Genomic DNA, 15,819 nt, shown 5'->3' with positions numbered 1-15,819 from the left:
CTGGAAACTGATTTACACAATGCTTAGTTAGCTGTGACATTTCGTAATTTTTACTTGTGCAGCGTGACTTACTGAATCACAAGTCTGAAAATCCAGAAGTTACTATGAATACAGGAACAACTAAGTAATGGATTGACAAGCCACCTCTGAGGAATTTCTTTGAAAGAGCTGCTCCATTAAAATAAAACTTGCAAATATAAATGAACAAGCAATTGAATAAATGGAGTGTGAACAATCCAAATAATAAAATAACTTATTTTGGGTATTGCTGGGAGTGGTGGGTGAGGCGGACTTCCACTGGTGACCTCAGTATTTCTACAGTCCTGGCTACATCCCTGACTACTTAACACATTATGAACTTTTGCAGCAAAATCTGGTTAACATGTCATGCAAAAACCTTTAAAGAATATTCATTGTCAAATTAGGCTAGTGTTTCTAGTCAAATTAGAAACACTACATGATTTTGTGTTTGGTACGGTTGGCAATTTCTACTGTAATCATCCACAGGACAATACCTCATGCTGTACAACTGGCAGACAGTGCCACATCCTCAGTACTCCCACAGCTGCTCCTTGTGATATTCTTGTTGTTGTTTTTTTTTTGTTTGTTTTTTTACAGTCTTTACATTGATTCAGTAGAGTTGCATGAAAGCACGTCAATATTTGTTTCTGGTGTGCAGTAATGATACTCCTTTGTAGCATTACGTTATTATACTAACTCTTATTTTGTGACATTGTTTCTACAGAACTGTAACTCTGATCTGATACCATCTGTTCTTTACACACAAGTATTTAAAGTATAAGCATTTTTGAATCATAGTCCAGTGAATGATGCATGATGATCCGTTCCGTTCCAAGGTCAACCAGTGCCAAATCCATGAATAATCTATTTTTTAGAGAACTGAAAGTGGACTAACTTGACAAACCGGTTACAATCTCCTGCCTTCAGTTTGGGTCCTGATGTTCTAGTAGGGCTATTTGTTGCTACTACATGTCTCCCCCTCCCCTGAGAATTATATGTGATGTTTGTGAAATATTATTTAATAACATGTTGTCTATTAAGAATAAATGTTGTTCACGTTGAAGTGCTTGCCTCCCTTCAGTTTGCATTATTCAGAAATTGAATAAATGTCATCTGAAACTGAAAACTGTCAGTTACAAAAGGTCAGTTTGAATGAGGTTCAGCAGTCGATCATTAGTAGCTGTTCTGTAGAAATATGTGTGAGTGAGAGTGATTATGAGAAGTGAGACAACGAATGCATTGTGTGGTGTTTCCATATTCAGCTCATTATTCTCTAATGTGGGTCAGTCAAAGTGAGCAGGAAGTTCAACAGGAAACTCAGACCAATCTTTTTTTTCAAAATTAATGAATTGAGGTCTGGCTGCAAAGAAAATTCACACACATTCTCACACAAACACTGTTTTGTTAACCTTATAATATGACTTTATATGTGTGTATGGGACTTAGTGTGTCTGGCAGTTGTAAGACAACGTAAGACAAGTTGATTAGTTGATTTAAAGGTAATGGATGACATACACATACATTTTCTTTGTTTCTTTTTCTTTATTAGCAAGACTGGGTATGCACATTTACATCATTTTAGGCTCAACTGTCATTATTTTTGCATGTTACTCACTAGACAATCAGAAATGATAAAACAAAACAAAAATAGTTCATGTTTGCTTTACTCAATACTGTACTGGTACTTTAACAAGACAATCCTAATTCAAGGTCCAATTACCAGCTCTTTCCAGAGCTTTCAACTGTGCACACACTTGTTAAATTGTGAATGATGAAAATATAACACTGCTGAGCTTGCATGTGAACAGACCGCTTAGCAAACACTATCTGCTAATGAAGATCATTGGATATGGCTGAAAGCTCCAGAAAAAGCTAGTACGTGTACCCTGAGCTGGTATTGTTTTACCGTTTCTAATGTCAAAATGAAGTTTAATTTTTATCGTTATTAGTGTAACAAGTAATGACACAACAGGCACCCACTTTTGCGTATGCAGGTTACGCAATAGCCTTATGTAAAAGGTTTATACAGTAATAAATTCTTGCAGTAATTACTACAGTAGGTCACTTTCATTGAGGTTTCTCTGTGTCATGGAAAAGTCTAGGCTTGCAACCTCATCATGGCTTTACATCTGTTTCCATATACGATACTACCTTTCTTTTGTCAGGTGGATAATGGAAGCATGGCTGCCAATCAAAACTGCACTCACAGTATCCGGCATGTAAATGTTTTATTGTTTAAAAACCTAATAACTGTGACCGCCCGGTTCGAGTCGACTCACCCCGCCCACCGTATCCTCACAGGCTGCAGAGAGAAACCAACCCACTTCACTCTTGCCTTCTCTCTGTCTGTGTTCAGCAGCTGGTGAAGTAGCAGTCAGCCTCATTCGGTTTCCGAAAGTGATTCAAAATGACAATGAAACTGGCTTATTGGGATATCCGCGGGGTAAGTTCCGCCGTCGTCATTGTTAATGAACTAAGTCGCTCCTGTTGTTTGCAACGTTGTGTCTGTGAACGGCTGCCTCTGCTGGATATCCACCGGAGCCCGGTACAACCGACCATCTCACGGACTTTCAAACTGTTTTTTCACACTGCTGTACCTCAAATTTTGCTGCATAATATTCGTGTGTTTATAAGTATATAATAAGTACTGCCTGAGCGTCGCTCGGCAAAACGTTACGTAACATCAACATAACCGGGGCGACCCCGCTTGCACGTGCTCCAGACGTTATGTTGTTGTAGACACAGAATCAAAGCGAACGTTAGAATCAAACATGCTATTCGTTAGCGCAGATGTTAGCCAACATGGCTGATTTTGACTCAACAATATCGGGTATTTCAGACAGTTTGCGCTTGTCTCTCTGGGTGAACAGTGTCACACACAGAATCACAATGCTGTTAAATTAAGTTTGGTGGCACACAGACTATTGTATTAAACTGAGTTGACATGACACCGGTGAATGAAACCGGTGCTCAAGAGCTGCTAAAATTATCGGAGCACCTCACTGTGCAATCACGCCCTATTCAGTTGTCGTTTAAGCGGTGAAAGGTCAAGTTGTTAATGGTTAACTACAAACTACAAGCTATATTATGTGACCAGGCAGCTACTTAAAAAGCATTGATTTCAATTACCAAAAAGAAAGGCCCTTAGAGGTCTTGAATGTCATTTGCGAAGGTCTTTGATGTTTTCCTAGCCTGCTGTAGGTAGTAATGTTACTTTTGTGTGTGTGTGTGTGTGTGTGTGTGTGTGTGTGTGTGTGGTCATGTTTAATGATAAATAAGTAATAATATTAGGGACTATTGTTCTATACAACTGGGAAAGAGTGTCAAAAATGTAATATAAATGTCAATAAATTAGTGCACTTGGTAAATAATTCTAGGCCATATCATCCCTACTAGTTTTCACTGATAGCTTTCATACTTTTTTTGGACGACATGATTGTGAAACAGGTTTAACAGATTTACATTTGTAAAAAAAAAAAAAAACACATCCATCCACTTTTTCAGGTGCAGGGTAACAATGAGAAACACAAACAAAGTGACAAAAGAACCTGCACACTGCTGTCTTGTTCCTAGTTTTTCAGCTCTGCATGGACTTGACAACATTTCAACCATATACCTTGTATTTGTCCTGTCCATGCAGTTAGAGATAGCAGTGTGAAGGTACTTTGTCAAGACAAAAAACCCTAATTGTCAAAATTACTCTTAAGTTGCAATGACAATTTTCTCATCTGGAAATATATAAATGGGAGAAAAGAGTCTATACATGTCATCTGCCCTTACCCATGTGTAATAGATGCATTGATATAAAAGCTTGAAAGCCACCAACCTCTCTTCCATCTGATTTGTGGACATTTACGCAGCTTGCCCAGCCTATCCGCCTGCTGCTGGAGTACACTGGCACCAAGTACGAGGACAAGTTTTATGTCTGTGGTGAAGGTAACTTACCTGTTCAACTAACAGATAATCAGCTGTTGTAATTATAATCAAACAAGTGGTGCAAGTGTCTATACAACATACCCTCTCATTCGTGTAACATGTTCTCTCACACAGCTCCAAACTATGACAAGAGCTGCTGGTTCGATGAAAAGCACAAACTTGGGATGGACTTTCCCAACGTGAGTGAGTTTTAACCTTTGACTGAGCGTTTTAACTTTAACTAATGTGAATATTGATTTATTTGCAAAGCAGGCAGGTTTAAACACCAATTAATCATGGTATTGTGATTAACTTTTTCACTATAGCTGCCCTATCTGGAGGATGGAGACAGGAAGATAGTGCAGAGCAATGCTATCATGAGATACATTGCTCGTAAGCACAATATGTGTAAGTATTGTTTGTTTATTGCACATATAAATATTTTGGTCAACACAATTTTTCATTGATTCACTGTCAACATTTTAAACTAAGATAGCCACAGTTTTTTCCAAATGGTTATTTTTGACAGTCATCTCTGCCTTCATTCCCTGAGTGTCTCCCTAAAATCTGACCTGATAACAGGCGGAGAGAGCGACGAAGAGAAGGTCCGTGTGGACATCTTGGAGAACCAGGCAATGGACTTCAGAAACGGCTTTGTGAGACTGTGCTACACTGACTTTGTGAGTACTATCTATATTAAAAGTTAAATGACACTGAATAATTCATTTTACGTCTTTAAATCTCCACTAATGCTTATATCACCTCTTTGACATCAGGACAAGATGAAGCCAGGGTACCTAGAGATGCTGCCAGGCATCCTGAAGCAGTTCTCTGTTTTCTTGGGAGACAGGAAGTGGTTTGCTGGTGACAAGGTATTTCACCTGTCTCAAAACTCAAATTTTCAAAGCTGCAGAAATACATATTTTGGGCTCCTTAGTTTGACATAATATAAGGTCTATTGTGTGAACTTATTAGCAGACAATAGCCTGCTTACACATCCAGCAGAAATCTTAGCATTAATCTTTTGATAAATGTAACTGTGTTATTAGCTTCGAGATGCCCCACTATGTTCACTAGATAATTCTCAGTGGGTTAGCTTTCACATTACATCTAACCATTTGACCATTCATATAAAACTGCCAATTAGTGCAGTGCAAAGTCTAGTTTAAGCCTTTATCTTGCTTTTTTTTTTACAACAGATCGCTTTTGTGGACTTCTTTATGTACGAGCTGTTGGATCAACACAGGATGTTTCATCCTACATGCCTGGATGACTTCAAGAATCTCAAAGATCTTTTAGACCGTTTTGAGGTGAGAACATCAACTGTTTGTCAGATACAAACAGCACGTCCTGCAGGAGTTTTTCTTCCTCTGTGTTGTTGCGATAGTCTCAGCATGTCTGTTGGTAAACTGTATGCGTGGAATGGCCTCAGTGCTAGCCTTGCCGTGTTCATAGTGACATGCGTCTCAAACTGTTTTTTTTTTTTTAAAATGACTTATCATAATATCATGTCATCATAGGCTCTGGAGAAGATCGCTGCATACATGAAGTCAGCCAAATTCATGAAGACTCCTGTCAACAACAAGATGGCCAAATGGGGAAACAAGAAAGAGTAAAGAACACACCATTAATGAAAATAACAATGTGCAACTGACTCAACAACCATAAATTCAGGCCTAGAGAAAAATTAAGTCTGTACTATTTGTCTTTTTATAAGCTGTTAGCTATTTGGATGTATTGGTTTCATGACCTATAATTCCAGATATTTACATGAATCAGAGTTTTTGTACTGATAATGAGACAAGTAGAAACTTTAATTTGACTTCAAGCACTTAATTTCTGTTACATTTGAAATTGTTTTTTTTTTTCACAGATTAAAGTAAATCTTGTATTGACTGTTTGTTTCAGTTTGAATTTTAAACATCTTTTCCTGTACAATAAACTACATCTTAAGAAACATTAATTAAAAGAAAATACAATATAAGTTAATGCAGCTCAGGGGAATGTAAGATATGGATAGAATGTGGATATATATATTAAAAACAACGCAGTTAATAGTTATCAAGAGGAGAGATGTTAGATGGAACTTTAACCATACATTTTATTTTATCATTGGGAAAACTATACAGAACTTACAATGTAATTCTACTAATTTCTAGTAAGTAAAATAAATTACAGTTAATTATTAATTATTTCTGGTCATGCATGTTATAACACAAGTTTCTTTCACTAAAAGTACTTTGACTTGAATGACAAATCAGTATTTGATGCAGTTGCATTCATGCTGGAAGTAGCCATCCACACAAGATGATTCATGACACAAAAGGACAAAATTCGATCCCATTAATTCCAGATGTTGATCGTGGGTGAAAATTGACGAGAAGAGAAACCGAAGGTGCAGTGAAGTAGGTCGTTAGTAGCGGCTGTTGTACAGGCCTGATGGTTCACTGGCGAGCTGTAGGTAACAGGACAAAACATCACTGATGTGTTGCAGTTGGGTGTGTGTGTGTGTGTGTGTGTGTGCTAATATGTGACATGTTACTTACTGCAATGGCTGACTTAACGGCCTGAAGCTGGAAGAAGACCTTGCCTCCTTCCTCCGGACACACAGTCCTTATCTCATCCTTGCTCATCCCCAGGAGCAGTTTCCCAGTCAGCACCCCGAGACTGGTCACAGTGCTGTTCATGTAAAGGCATAAAACATAGAATATCACACTTCATCATGAAATACGAGCCTTATTTACGGTACACACATCTTAAAATGCGCCTCTGTGGATCGTGTCACTCACATTCTGGAGAAACCTTTGTACTGCAGCCAGGCTTTGACCTCAGCAGATGTGGAGGACATGTCGAGAGTCACTGGGCTGCGTGTCTCCCACTGCGTGTGAAGGGAGTAAAATGTCATTTGTGAATCTGTTACCTAGGTTACTCAGCAGACTTACTCGTCACTTGGCTCACCGGTAGATCTTCTGTGTGCCCAGCATTCTTCATCGGCTCCAAAACATTCTGAGGAACGTTTCCTTCCTCATCGCGGCCGTTACGAACAAGCCACCATTGCTTGGATTTCTGAATCACCTGTAAAAAAAAGAAAAAGAAAAAAAGAAACAGTCTGTGAACATCTGAAGTAGGAGAATGATGATGCAGATGGTAACGGCAGCTATAATTGTGACTGTGGTAAATATACGAACAGATAGGTCAAAATTTGAATAGAATCAAGGCTCTTTCCAGAATATTGTACGTCAGTCGGTACAGTATGTGAAGATTTAAGTAGCCCAGATGTGAGCTGCATCTGCTGCAGTTCCAGTATCTGATGGAAGTGTCTCACACGCAGCCTCTTTCAACTGCCAGATTTTTGTTCTTTTCAATTTTCCTGCCTGTGACTGAACTGCAGCTCTCTTACAAGCTTTTTTTTTTTTTTTTTTTAAATCTAAACGTACAGAACCAAAACAAAGCAAAAAAATGATAAAAGCATATAGAGATAGGGGGGGGGGGGGGGGTTCTCAGGGCGGAGGGTTCAGAGCTCATTAGCAACTGTCAGACAGCTGTAACAAAAATCCATATCACTTCAGTTTTTATTGCGGTTGGGCTTCCTCACTATATGTATATATATGTTTACTGGGCAGTAACGTAGTGGGAATCAATTCTCCATTGATACAACAGCTGATTGGACTAGCATGTCTCTCTGTGAAAAGCTCTCTTACCAAACTGAAATGTACATCAAAGGCAAAAACAAATTGGTCCCATAGCAGAAAGCACCATTATTAATGTTCAGTGTCTTTGGCCTTTATCATACAACATAGAAAGGCTGGAAAGATCTGCACCTGCTTGCGATGAGTGTGAGTACATCTGTAGTCTATCTTTCTTTCTTCTTAAGTGAAAAAGCCTCTCTTGGATTTTTGTGATAAAATTTCACTCCACTAGGAAAAAGCAAAAGTCAAGTTTTTTTTAACCATCCTATGACAGATGTCTTCAGTGGAGATGAGGCTCAAAAGCAAAATCCAACTCCAATGTTCACTAGGATATTACTATGACTTTTATTTATAACAAGCAATGTTTGCACCCTATTCGACAATAAAGAATAATACTTGTATTTCTGAGCAACAGGGTTATTGTACAACATCTCACCTGAACAACGTCACCCTTCATAATACTCAGCTCTTGGTTGTTTCTGGCCATGAAGTCGTAAATGACCCGCATGTACAGGGGAGGCTCGCTGAACCTGAAACAGCAGCAGACACACACTTTGTGACAGCGGTGCATATGACCAAAATAAAGCCCACAGAGAAGAAATGTTTGCTACAAATGTGATCATAAAGCCATATTTACTGCAGTGTAATAATACTTACTGTGGTGGTGGTGGACCCCACGGACTGTTGGTGACAGGCTGTAAAAGGCAAATAATACATACAGTGGTGATAATGGCTTCACTGGAGATGTTAGTCGTTTCATGTTGCTTTGAAGACTTGCATATTAAAGGTTCTGATTGCCAGATGGTAGCAGTGATTATAGTTATGATAGCCACCTGGCAATCCTTTTCAATGTTGGTGATTATATCATTTCAGCTACTCCCAGCTTCTCAAGCAGGGTGACAGTGTACTTCATCAAGTGCTCGACTGCTGGATAACAACTACTGAGGACCTGAAAGGGTTAATCACCAGCACTGTAATCTATCATATGGGAAAGTAATTCAGCAACAGCTGCATGTGTAGTTATGACAGTATACAATCCCTGCTAGAGCACCACAAGTACAAATACCAAACATAAACTGGAAATAAAACCAGAGTTCAAGTCAGGTTATCTGCAGGTCAAATCCTAACAAGCAATGAAATTGATTTCCTTAAAAAAGGCACTAAAATATATATTTTTCAAATGTAAGTAGTAAAACTGGTTCCAAGCATATTATCATCTCATAATGGCTAAGTGTCAGTTCTAGGCCATATCCTCCCCTCTGGTTTCCACCACACTGTCATACTTTAGACTGTATGATTGTTAAACAGGTATTAAATTACATTCTATGTGATATTAAACAGGTCTTCTTAATCTTAACTTTAACTCAGTGATCTCTGCAGAAACCCTGAAAGGTGAGTAATTGTATGAGAGCGGTTCTACCTCTTCAGGCTGCATCTGCATTGCTCTGGGTGAGTAGCTCCGGCTCTCATTTATTTGTCCGTTGGGTCGGCCGGGTGGGAAGCGCTGGCTGTTGCTCCTGCTCAGTGGTTCATTGTTCTGAGGGTGTGGGGAGGGCATGCGTGAGGGGGCAGGCGGCTGCCAGCCGTCGTAGAAGTCAGGGATGTAAGGTAAGACATCAGCATCCGGCCATCTAGACCTGTGAGGTGATTGGGGGGGGGGCAGGAAACTGTCAGCTGAAACAAAATGGAACTGTCTAATGCTGAGCTGACCTTATGTAGGAATAATTAGAATAAGTCGACTTCATGATGCATTTTCTGTATCAATCAATGTATCTCTTGATCTGTTAATGACACGTTTGGGCTAAAAAGATGGCAAATGTAAAGTTGGGTGCTGACATGCAGTTTTATGAATGTGTAGTTAGACATTTTGGGAAATATGCTTATTTGTTGCAAGAATCTTGCCAAGAATTACATTTAAAAAAATCCACTCATGTCTGTATGGTACATACGAAGCTACTGACTGCAGCTGGTTGGTTTACCTTAGCATAAAGACAGGAAACAGAGAGGGCCCAGCTAGCCTAGCTGTGTCCAAAGGTTCAAAATGAAGCTCACTAATTAACATGTTATATCGCATTTGTTTAAAAAACGAAGTGTAAAAATGGGAATATATGCCATATGTCCAAAGTCCCCTCCTGGAGTCTCAGCTGGTTGCCTAGCAGTGATTTCTTGATGGCAGGTGCATTCTCTTTTTTTTAACCTTTGGACTGAGGCAGGCCAGTGGTTTCATATTAAACAGACATGCATTTAAGTGATATGAATCTTCTCATCTTTCTCAGTGAATAAGTGTTTCTCCCAAAATGCCACAATGTTCCCTTAATAGCTTAATATAAACTTTTGGGTTGCCACAGCTAATGGTTCTCCTTTCTGTAATGCAGCTACAAATGTTGGTAGAACATTAACGCATGAATTTCCCACTTTCTGATAAGTCATTAAGTCTGCAGTTAGTAATATCAATAAGATGTTAATATATGGATTTTGGTCCAGCAGCTCTTTTCCACAAAGTGGGTGGTAAACGTTCCCTTGGAGTGGTCTCCCCGAAGAACTGTAGATATAAAAAGACACAGCTGGAGATGGATGAACACCAGCCAAAGGGATTATTCACAACCTGCCAACCTTAAAGTTGTTCTTCTAATGGTTTATAACTGATCATTAAACTATTAGTCAATCAATCCATCAAATTGTTGCCAAATTTTGAGTTCTCATGTAGAACATGACACTAAAACTGAAATTAACTATAGTTTTAAATTAAACACTCATATTTACCATTTTTCCGTAGACCATGAATGCAGCATTACCTCTGACCCATATTTACATATGGGAAAACAGCCTCACTAGGTTAGGGTGTGTCAGGCAGGTAGAGGTGCACGAACATCAGAATGTGGGAAGTTGCGCAAGTTGTGTGAGGATTGTAAAGGTCGCCGTACCTGGGGATGTTCCAGGGGTCTCCCAGAGACCTCCACAGCTGGTCCTCCTCCGGGCTGACGACCCGACTGAGCAGCCGCATGGCCGACTCTGTCAGCAGGGGAGAGAGCACAGTAGGGGGCAGGTCTTCAGGATACTGAGGCACTACCTGTAGAAAAATGGGGAAAGTATTTACTGTCACAGCTAAGAGAGTGCCACGTCATTGTGAAGAAAATAGAAATAACAGTGGCCTTGAACTGAGCCGGTGCAAAATGAACCAGGTTGAAGGAGCTCACCATGCCTAGACTAGTGAAGAGGATGTGGACAAAGTCAGGAGCACTGGGGCTGGTCAGTGTCTTTTCCAGCTGGCCCTGTAATATGAGAAAGAGCGTTTCAGTGTCACACTTCACTGCTTTGTTCTGCAATCACACCTCCCAGTCAACGTGATGTCAGCACATCACCACTCAAAGTCTTTCCAAAACCAGTACGGACAACATGTCATCTGCGGAGACAGTTAAAGGTTTGAAAAGGAGTTTACCAGCAGATTAAATCCATATTTGATTTTCTGAAGACAGGCGATATATTCCTCCCACGACGGCAGACTGGAAGCTGGTGCTGCAGGAGAGATACAGTCATGATAAATACAGTACACTGCTGTCTATGTAATGTTCTGGACCTGCAGGAGGTTAAGCTCCACTTATTACATGTGCGAGTGGAGACATGAACCAGATATATTACCATCTTTCTTTGATTTTTTCTTCTTAAACAAGTTTTTCTTCTTGTTCTTCTCCCTTTGCAGTGATGGTGCATTTGCTGCATCAGACACTTTGGCCAGGAAGATCTCCAAATCACTTAGAACATGGTTTAATATGTCCTGTGGAAAGGTATAAAAGCAAGATATAAAACACATTCAGGAGCATGCAGGACCTTGTTAAAAAAAACTAGTATATATGAGCATGTTTTCCTTGAGATGAAACGGTCAATATTCATTCTGTAAACAGTCCCGGCAGCACTGACCGTGTTCCTGTCTGTGTCTGTTTGCTCACGAGCCACCTCTGGGCCGCTCCCTAAGTCATGAAGATCAGGATGGTGCAGTATTTCCTCTTGTGGGGTGTCGACCCGCAGGGGAGGGAAACTCTCTGATTTTACATAAAGAAAAAAGTAAAAAATATTGAGCTTATTTGCACAGAAGACGTCCATAAACTGCTGAGATTTTTGATGGAATTAAAAATGTCAGCTGTTCAGAATTGAAAGGGGTTTCTCTTCTATGATTAAAGATATTTTCAATATGCTTTCAATGCACCTGGTTCTCTGCTGCCCCACTGTGGGGGCGGGTGGTCCGGTGGCGGCGGGGTCATCTCTTGCTGCACAAGTCGAGGCCCAGCCTGCCGGAAACTTCCTGGAGCGTGTTGCCCGATGATATTTTCAAGATCACTCCTTAAAAAAGAAATCAACGGGCAGCAGTTCATGGATTCAGCTGTTTGATTTCTAAATGTGTACTTCTTCTGCTTTCTCATAAATGTGGTTTTATCTTTGTTTAGACTTGTGATGTCACACTCTACCTTATGCCAAATTTGTCTTTGCGTGGCTGCACATCAGCTCCTCCTTTCCGGATTGCTTTATCCAGATCGCCCTTGATGAGCGGCGCCTGGTGAAACACACCCGACTTCAATCAAACTCCTACATGACACCAATGAAAAAAAAAAACCCAGCTGCATCCGTGCTGTTACGAAATACTGGAAACGATTTCAGAGATCCTACTCATCAGCATGGCTAACACCTCCTCCCTTCTCTGGAGGCTGTCAGGAAGGTCAAAGTTGAGTTCACTGATGGTTATGACGAAATGCCACTCACCCCGGTCTCCTCACACTGGAACATGAAGACCTGAGGGATGCGTTTGCTGCGTTCCTGCACAGTTATCGCCAGCACAGAGTTGTAGGCGCAGCTGTCCAATACAGCTTTGGTTTGCGTGATGCTACTCAAAGGCACCGACTCCAGCTCTGTCTTTAAAATCAGATTGAAAATCGACATGCAGAAAAAAAAAAGAGTCAACCCACCAGCACAGGTTACATCGAAGCAGAACACTCTTTTAAGGTGTACAGTCATTTAAATCCTAGTTAAAACAGCTCTGCCTGTGTAATTATGCTTAATCCTTCACACAGCTCACCCTCTCTGTGTTTTTGGTCTGAGGCTATTTTTCTTCATTCTTAATTCAATAAAATAATATTTTGACACTGGTGTGCTTCGAGCTTTGAGGCTGAAACAGTTTCCAGTTTCAACAAGACAAGCACACATACCCCCCACCCCCCACTCCCACCCTCCCTCAAGCAAGGTCCTTGAATAAATAGTTTTCTCAGTTTGATGTGGAAGAACTTGACAGAGACCTGACCTCAACCCCTCAAATACCTTTGGGATAAACTGGAACAAGCATGGCTGACTTCACTAATGCTTTTGTGGCTGGATGGGAACAAATCCCTGCAGCCAGGCTCCCAAAATCATGCAGAAAGCCTTCACAGAAGAGTGGAGGTTGTTATAGCTGCATGTTAATGTTTCATAGTTTAGTAGTTTAGTTGTAACAACTACACATTTTGGGGGCAACTGCTAAGGTGTCCACATACTTGTCTAGCCTGTTAAACTTTAAAGGAAAAATGTGATTTCTGAGATCAAACCGTACAAGACGTCCTTAACCATTCTTCTAGGACAGTGGTTCCCAACCTGTGGGCCGGGGCCCACTGGTGGTCCACAAAGGTATTGCAAGTGGGCCGACAAATCATATGCAAAACTGTACAGCTTCGGTCAAAAGATGATCTTTAAAAATCATCTTTTTTTTCTTGTGTTAAGGCCTGTCACTGTGATAAGCCAATGACAGGAACTAATGTTGTCGCCGGCCGGACCACATCATGCACTCGTTTACTACCTGAGTCTGATTGATAGATTACATTTGTAGCAAAAACTGGAAATTCAAAATGGATAGCTGTTTAGCAACAGGAAGTTAAAGGGAAAGAGTCGAGAGACAGATGGTCAATCGACACGTGATCTCTCTTCTGTCAAACACAAAAGAAAACCTGGTCTTCCCCTGCTTTCAGCTCAGTCCTGAATGTTTGATCGTTATCATTAATCATTCATGAATTTCCCCATGGGGATAAATAAAGTATCTATCTATCTATGTATCTATTAAGATAAAAAGTGCTCTGCTCTGTGAACGCATCATGTAGCCTCTGTATTGTTACGGGGTCGGATGTGGGTCGCCAACATTTTTGGGATTTTCTAGTGGGCCGTGAGGTGGAAAAGGTTGGGAACCAGTCTTCTAGGAATTACCACCAACCTTGGTCTCAATGTCGCTGAGCATCAGATATCCTCCCTGAACCTCCATGATCATCTCCTGCGGCCACAGGCGACCTTTGGCATCCAGCCTCTTGAGCTTGGACACACAGTTGTCCACTGTCTTCACCTCCTGGCCGTCCAGCTCACAGGTGAACAGGTGCTGTGGAGTCAGTGTTGAGGTCATGAATAGGGGGAGAGCTGAAGGTTGTATTGCGTAAGCATTTGTATGTTTGTTTCCATGCTGGTGCCGATTTCTCATTTACCTCCACTCTGACGTGAAAGTTGTCAGGTTGTCTGTTCAGCGACTCAGAGTACTCTTTTCTCTGCACTGATGTAAAGAAAAGTTTGATTTGAAAATGTCAAATGCAATTTTTTTTCTCATAAAAAGTAAAATTTTACACTGATGAATAGGTGGTGTCACTTTTTATGTCTTAACATACTGTATATGTGTCTTCCACTGGGTCTGGATATGCCGTTTCTCTGCAGTGGAGCACCCTTGACATCATCCTGTTGGAAAGCCCGCCTCTGTTGAGGGAGGTCCTCCGGTGAGAAACCCCTGAAGGACAATAAAAGGTAACTTATCAAACAGGAGACGTGGGGCACATTCATGGACTGCTGCCAGCCTGACCTCCTTACATGTCAATAAAACCATCACTGTCACCAGCAGAGCGATCTGAAGATAAACCACAACACAACAGTGTTTAATCATGAAAGGGTGTGAACGGATGTTTAGAGTGCTGTAACGATTTTGTGCTGAAATGGCTCAAATAAATTAATAACAGTGATGTTATTAACCAAGAAACTGTGGACCTGAAAGTGAAAATGAAGTGTTACTGACCTCGGGGAATAGGAGAAGGGCCCAGTGTTTCCATACATTTTCAAACAGCAGCGTCTGTCTTGTTTTTGGATGAGTTAAACCTTCAGATTGTTCAGAATCTCTCCAGCCTGGAAGAAAAGATGTTTCTCAACCTGACAATGTGGCACAATACAAGTCGTCCCGTTTCATATTAAACCAGGACAGACGGTTGTGTAGATGCACTGTTCACACATCGTAAGTATTTATCCACCCAGTTTGGAGATTTACAGCTTCTCACATAAAAGCAAAACCGTGTCTCTTTTGGGAGATGAAATAACACGTTCTTCCTGTTACAAATGAAAACTTTCATTTATAAGCAATCAAATTCAGCCTTTCTGTAACAAACTCAGGCATTTTACTGCTATAGTTTTACTTGGTCTGACTAGGGTCAGTTTCCTTCTTGAGCTACCCCTAAACTACTGCTTTTGCTTTGAAACTAAGTTTAAAATTTTAAAATCAGAATCAACAATAAACCACTTACATGGAAAAGCCCGGTTAATTAATTACAAATTACAAAATCAAGGTTTAAATTAACTAAAACTTTCACTAATAATTAAACTGTCTCGATGACTTTACCACCTGACTGGACTTAGATCAGCATAAACGATAGATCGGTATGCACAGTATTTTTTTTTTTTACTAATTAGCTGATCCTTCATGTATCAAGAGTTTAAGAGTTTTACAAATCTTAAATGTTCAGTGTGATACTTCAAAACTGCCACATACTTCATAAATTGAATGTAGGATATGAGAAGTGCTTCCCTGTCAACAACCACCCACTTTATGCCAGAGCAAACACATTTCCCTTTCTAAACAAGACGTAATGCCTCCACCTGTCGAGGTTAATCTAAGCTTTTTAGTTCTACCCTCTAATCACGTCAGCTTTTCAGAATTTCTTAATCCCGTTGTTACCTGTGAATGTCAGATCTGCTCCGGTGTCATCGTTCCTTTCTTTCAAACAGAGTTTCTACCGACACCTCTCACTGCAGAACGCATTTGTTCTTCACACATCCCGCTGAGAGAAACTTCCTTGACTTCCTGCTCGAAAGCACCAGGTTCAAAGTGCAACGATGTGACGGGAGTGACGGATCAGGAGTGTTGGCTTGACTTGTC

General features: G+C 40.5%; 2 protein-coding genes across 2 annotated transcripts; one reads left to right on the top strand and one right to left on the bottom strand.

The window, feature by feature from the left end:
* The first annotated feature begins 2,329 nt into the window (after positions 1 to 2,329).
* LOC111219129 (glutathione S-transferase Mu 3-like) lies at positions 2,330 to 5,836 on the top strand. The gene is made up of 8 exons (XM_022741722.1): positions 2,330 to 2,464; positions 3,882 to 3,957; positions 4,072 to 4,136; positions 4,263 to 4,344; positions 4,519 to 4,616; positions 4,713 to 4,808; positions 5,136 to 5,246; positions 5,457 to 5,836. Exons 1-8 carry the CDS (start codon positions 2,429 to 2,431, stop codon positions 5,550 to 5,552), a joined length of 660 nt encoding a protein of 219 aa, XP_022597443.1. The 5' UTR covers positions 2,330 to 2,428; the 3' UTR covers positions 5,553 to 5,836.
* On the bottom strand, positions 5,730 to 15,730 carry LOC111219128 (epidermal growth factor receptor kinase substrate 8-like protein 3). The gene is made up of 20 exons (XM_022741721.1): positions 15,619 to 15,730; positions 14,689 to 14,795; positions 14,291 to 14,406; positions 14,114 to 14,178; positions 13,852 to 14,010; positions 12,381 to 12,530; positions 12,089 to 12,174; positions 11,830 to 11,963; positions 11,544 to 11,665; positions 11,265 to 11,400; positions 11,065 to 11,141; positions 10,823 to 10,897; positions 10,550 to 10,695; positions 9,046 to 9,262; positions 8,283 to 8,320; positions 8,062 to 8,155; positions 6,895 to 7,011; positions 6,726 to 6,814; positions 6,483 to 6,615; positions 5,730 to 6,391 (listed from the first exon to the last, which is right to left on the bottom strand). The coding sequence occupies exons 2-20, from the start codon at positions 14,724 to 14,726 to the stop codon at positions 6,350 to 6,352; spliced, it is 2,034 nt and encodes a 677-aa protein (XP_022597442.1). The 5' UTR covers positions 14,727 to 14,795; positions 15,619 to 15,730; the 3' UTR covers positions 5,730 to 6,349.
* Positions 15,731 to 15,819: the final 89 nt, after the last annotated feature.

This window comes from Seriola dumerili, unplaced genomic scaffold, assembly GCF_002260705.1.
Source record: "Seriola dumerili isolate Sdu_G_001 unplaced genomic scaffold, Sdu_1.0 BDQW01000056.1, whole genome shotgun sequence".
NCBI classification, from domain to species: domain Eukaryota; kingdom Metazoa; phylum Chordata; class Actinopteri; order Carangiformes; family Carangidae; genus Seriola; species Seriola dumerili.
This window is presented reverse-complemented; position numbering and strand designations above follow the sequence as displayed.

Excerpts from the sequence above, each read along its gene's own strand:
- LOC111219128 (XM_022741721.1), bottom strand. The coding sequence starts at position 14,726 with ATGTATGGAAACACTGGGCCCTTCTCCTATTCCCCGAG. Across the intron at positions 11,401-11,543 it reads CAGACACAGACAGGAACACG|GACATATTAAACCATGTTCT; the intron begins GTCAGTGCTGCC and ends ACCTTTCCACAG. Across the intron at positions 6,392-6,482 it reads CCGTTAAGTCAGCCATTGCA|CTCGCCAGTGAACCATCAGG; the intron begins GTAAGTAACATG and ends TGTTACCTACAG.
- LOC111219129 (XM_022741722.1), top strand. The coding sequence starts at position 2,429 with ATGACAATGAAACTGGCTTATTGGGATATCCGCGGG. Across the intron at positions 3,958-4,071 it reads GTTTTATGTCTGTGGTGAAG|CTCCAAACTATGACAAGAGC; the intron begins GTAACTTACCTG and ends TCTCTCACACAG. Across the intron at positions 4,617-4,712 it reads GACTGTGCTACACTGACTTT|GACAAGATGAAGCCAGGGTA; the intron begins GTGAGTACTATC and ends CTTTGACATCAG.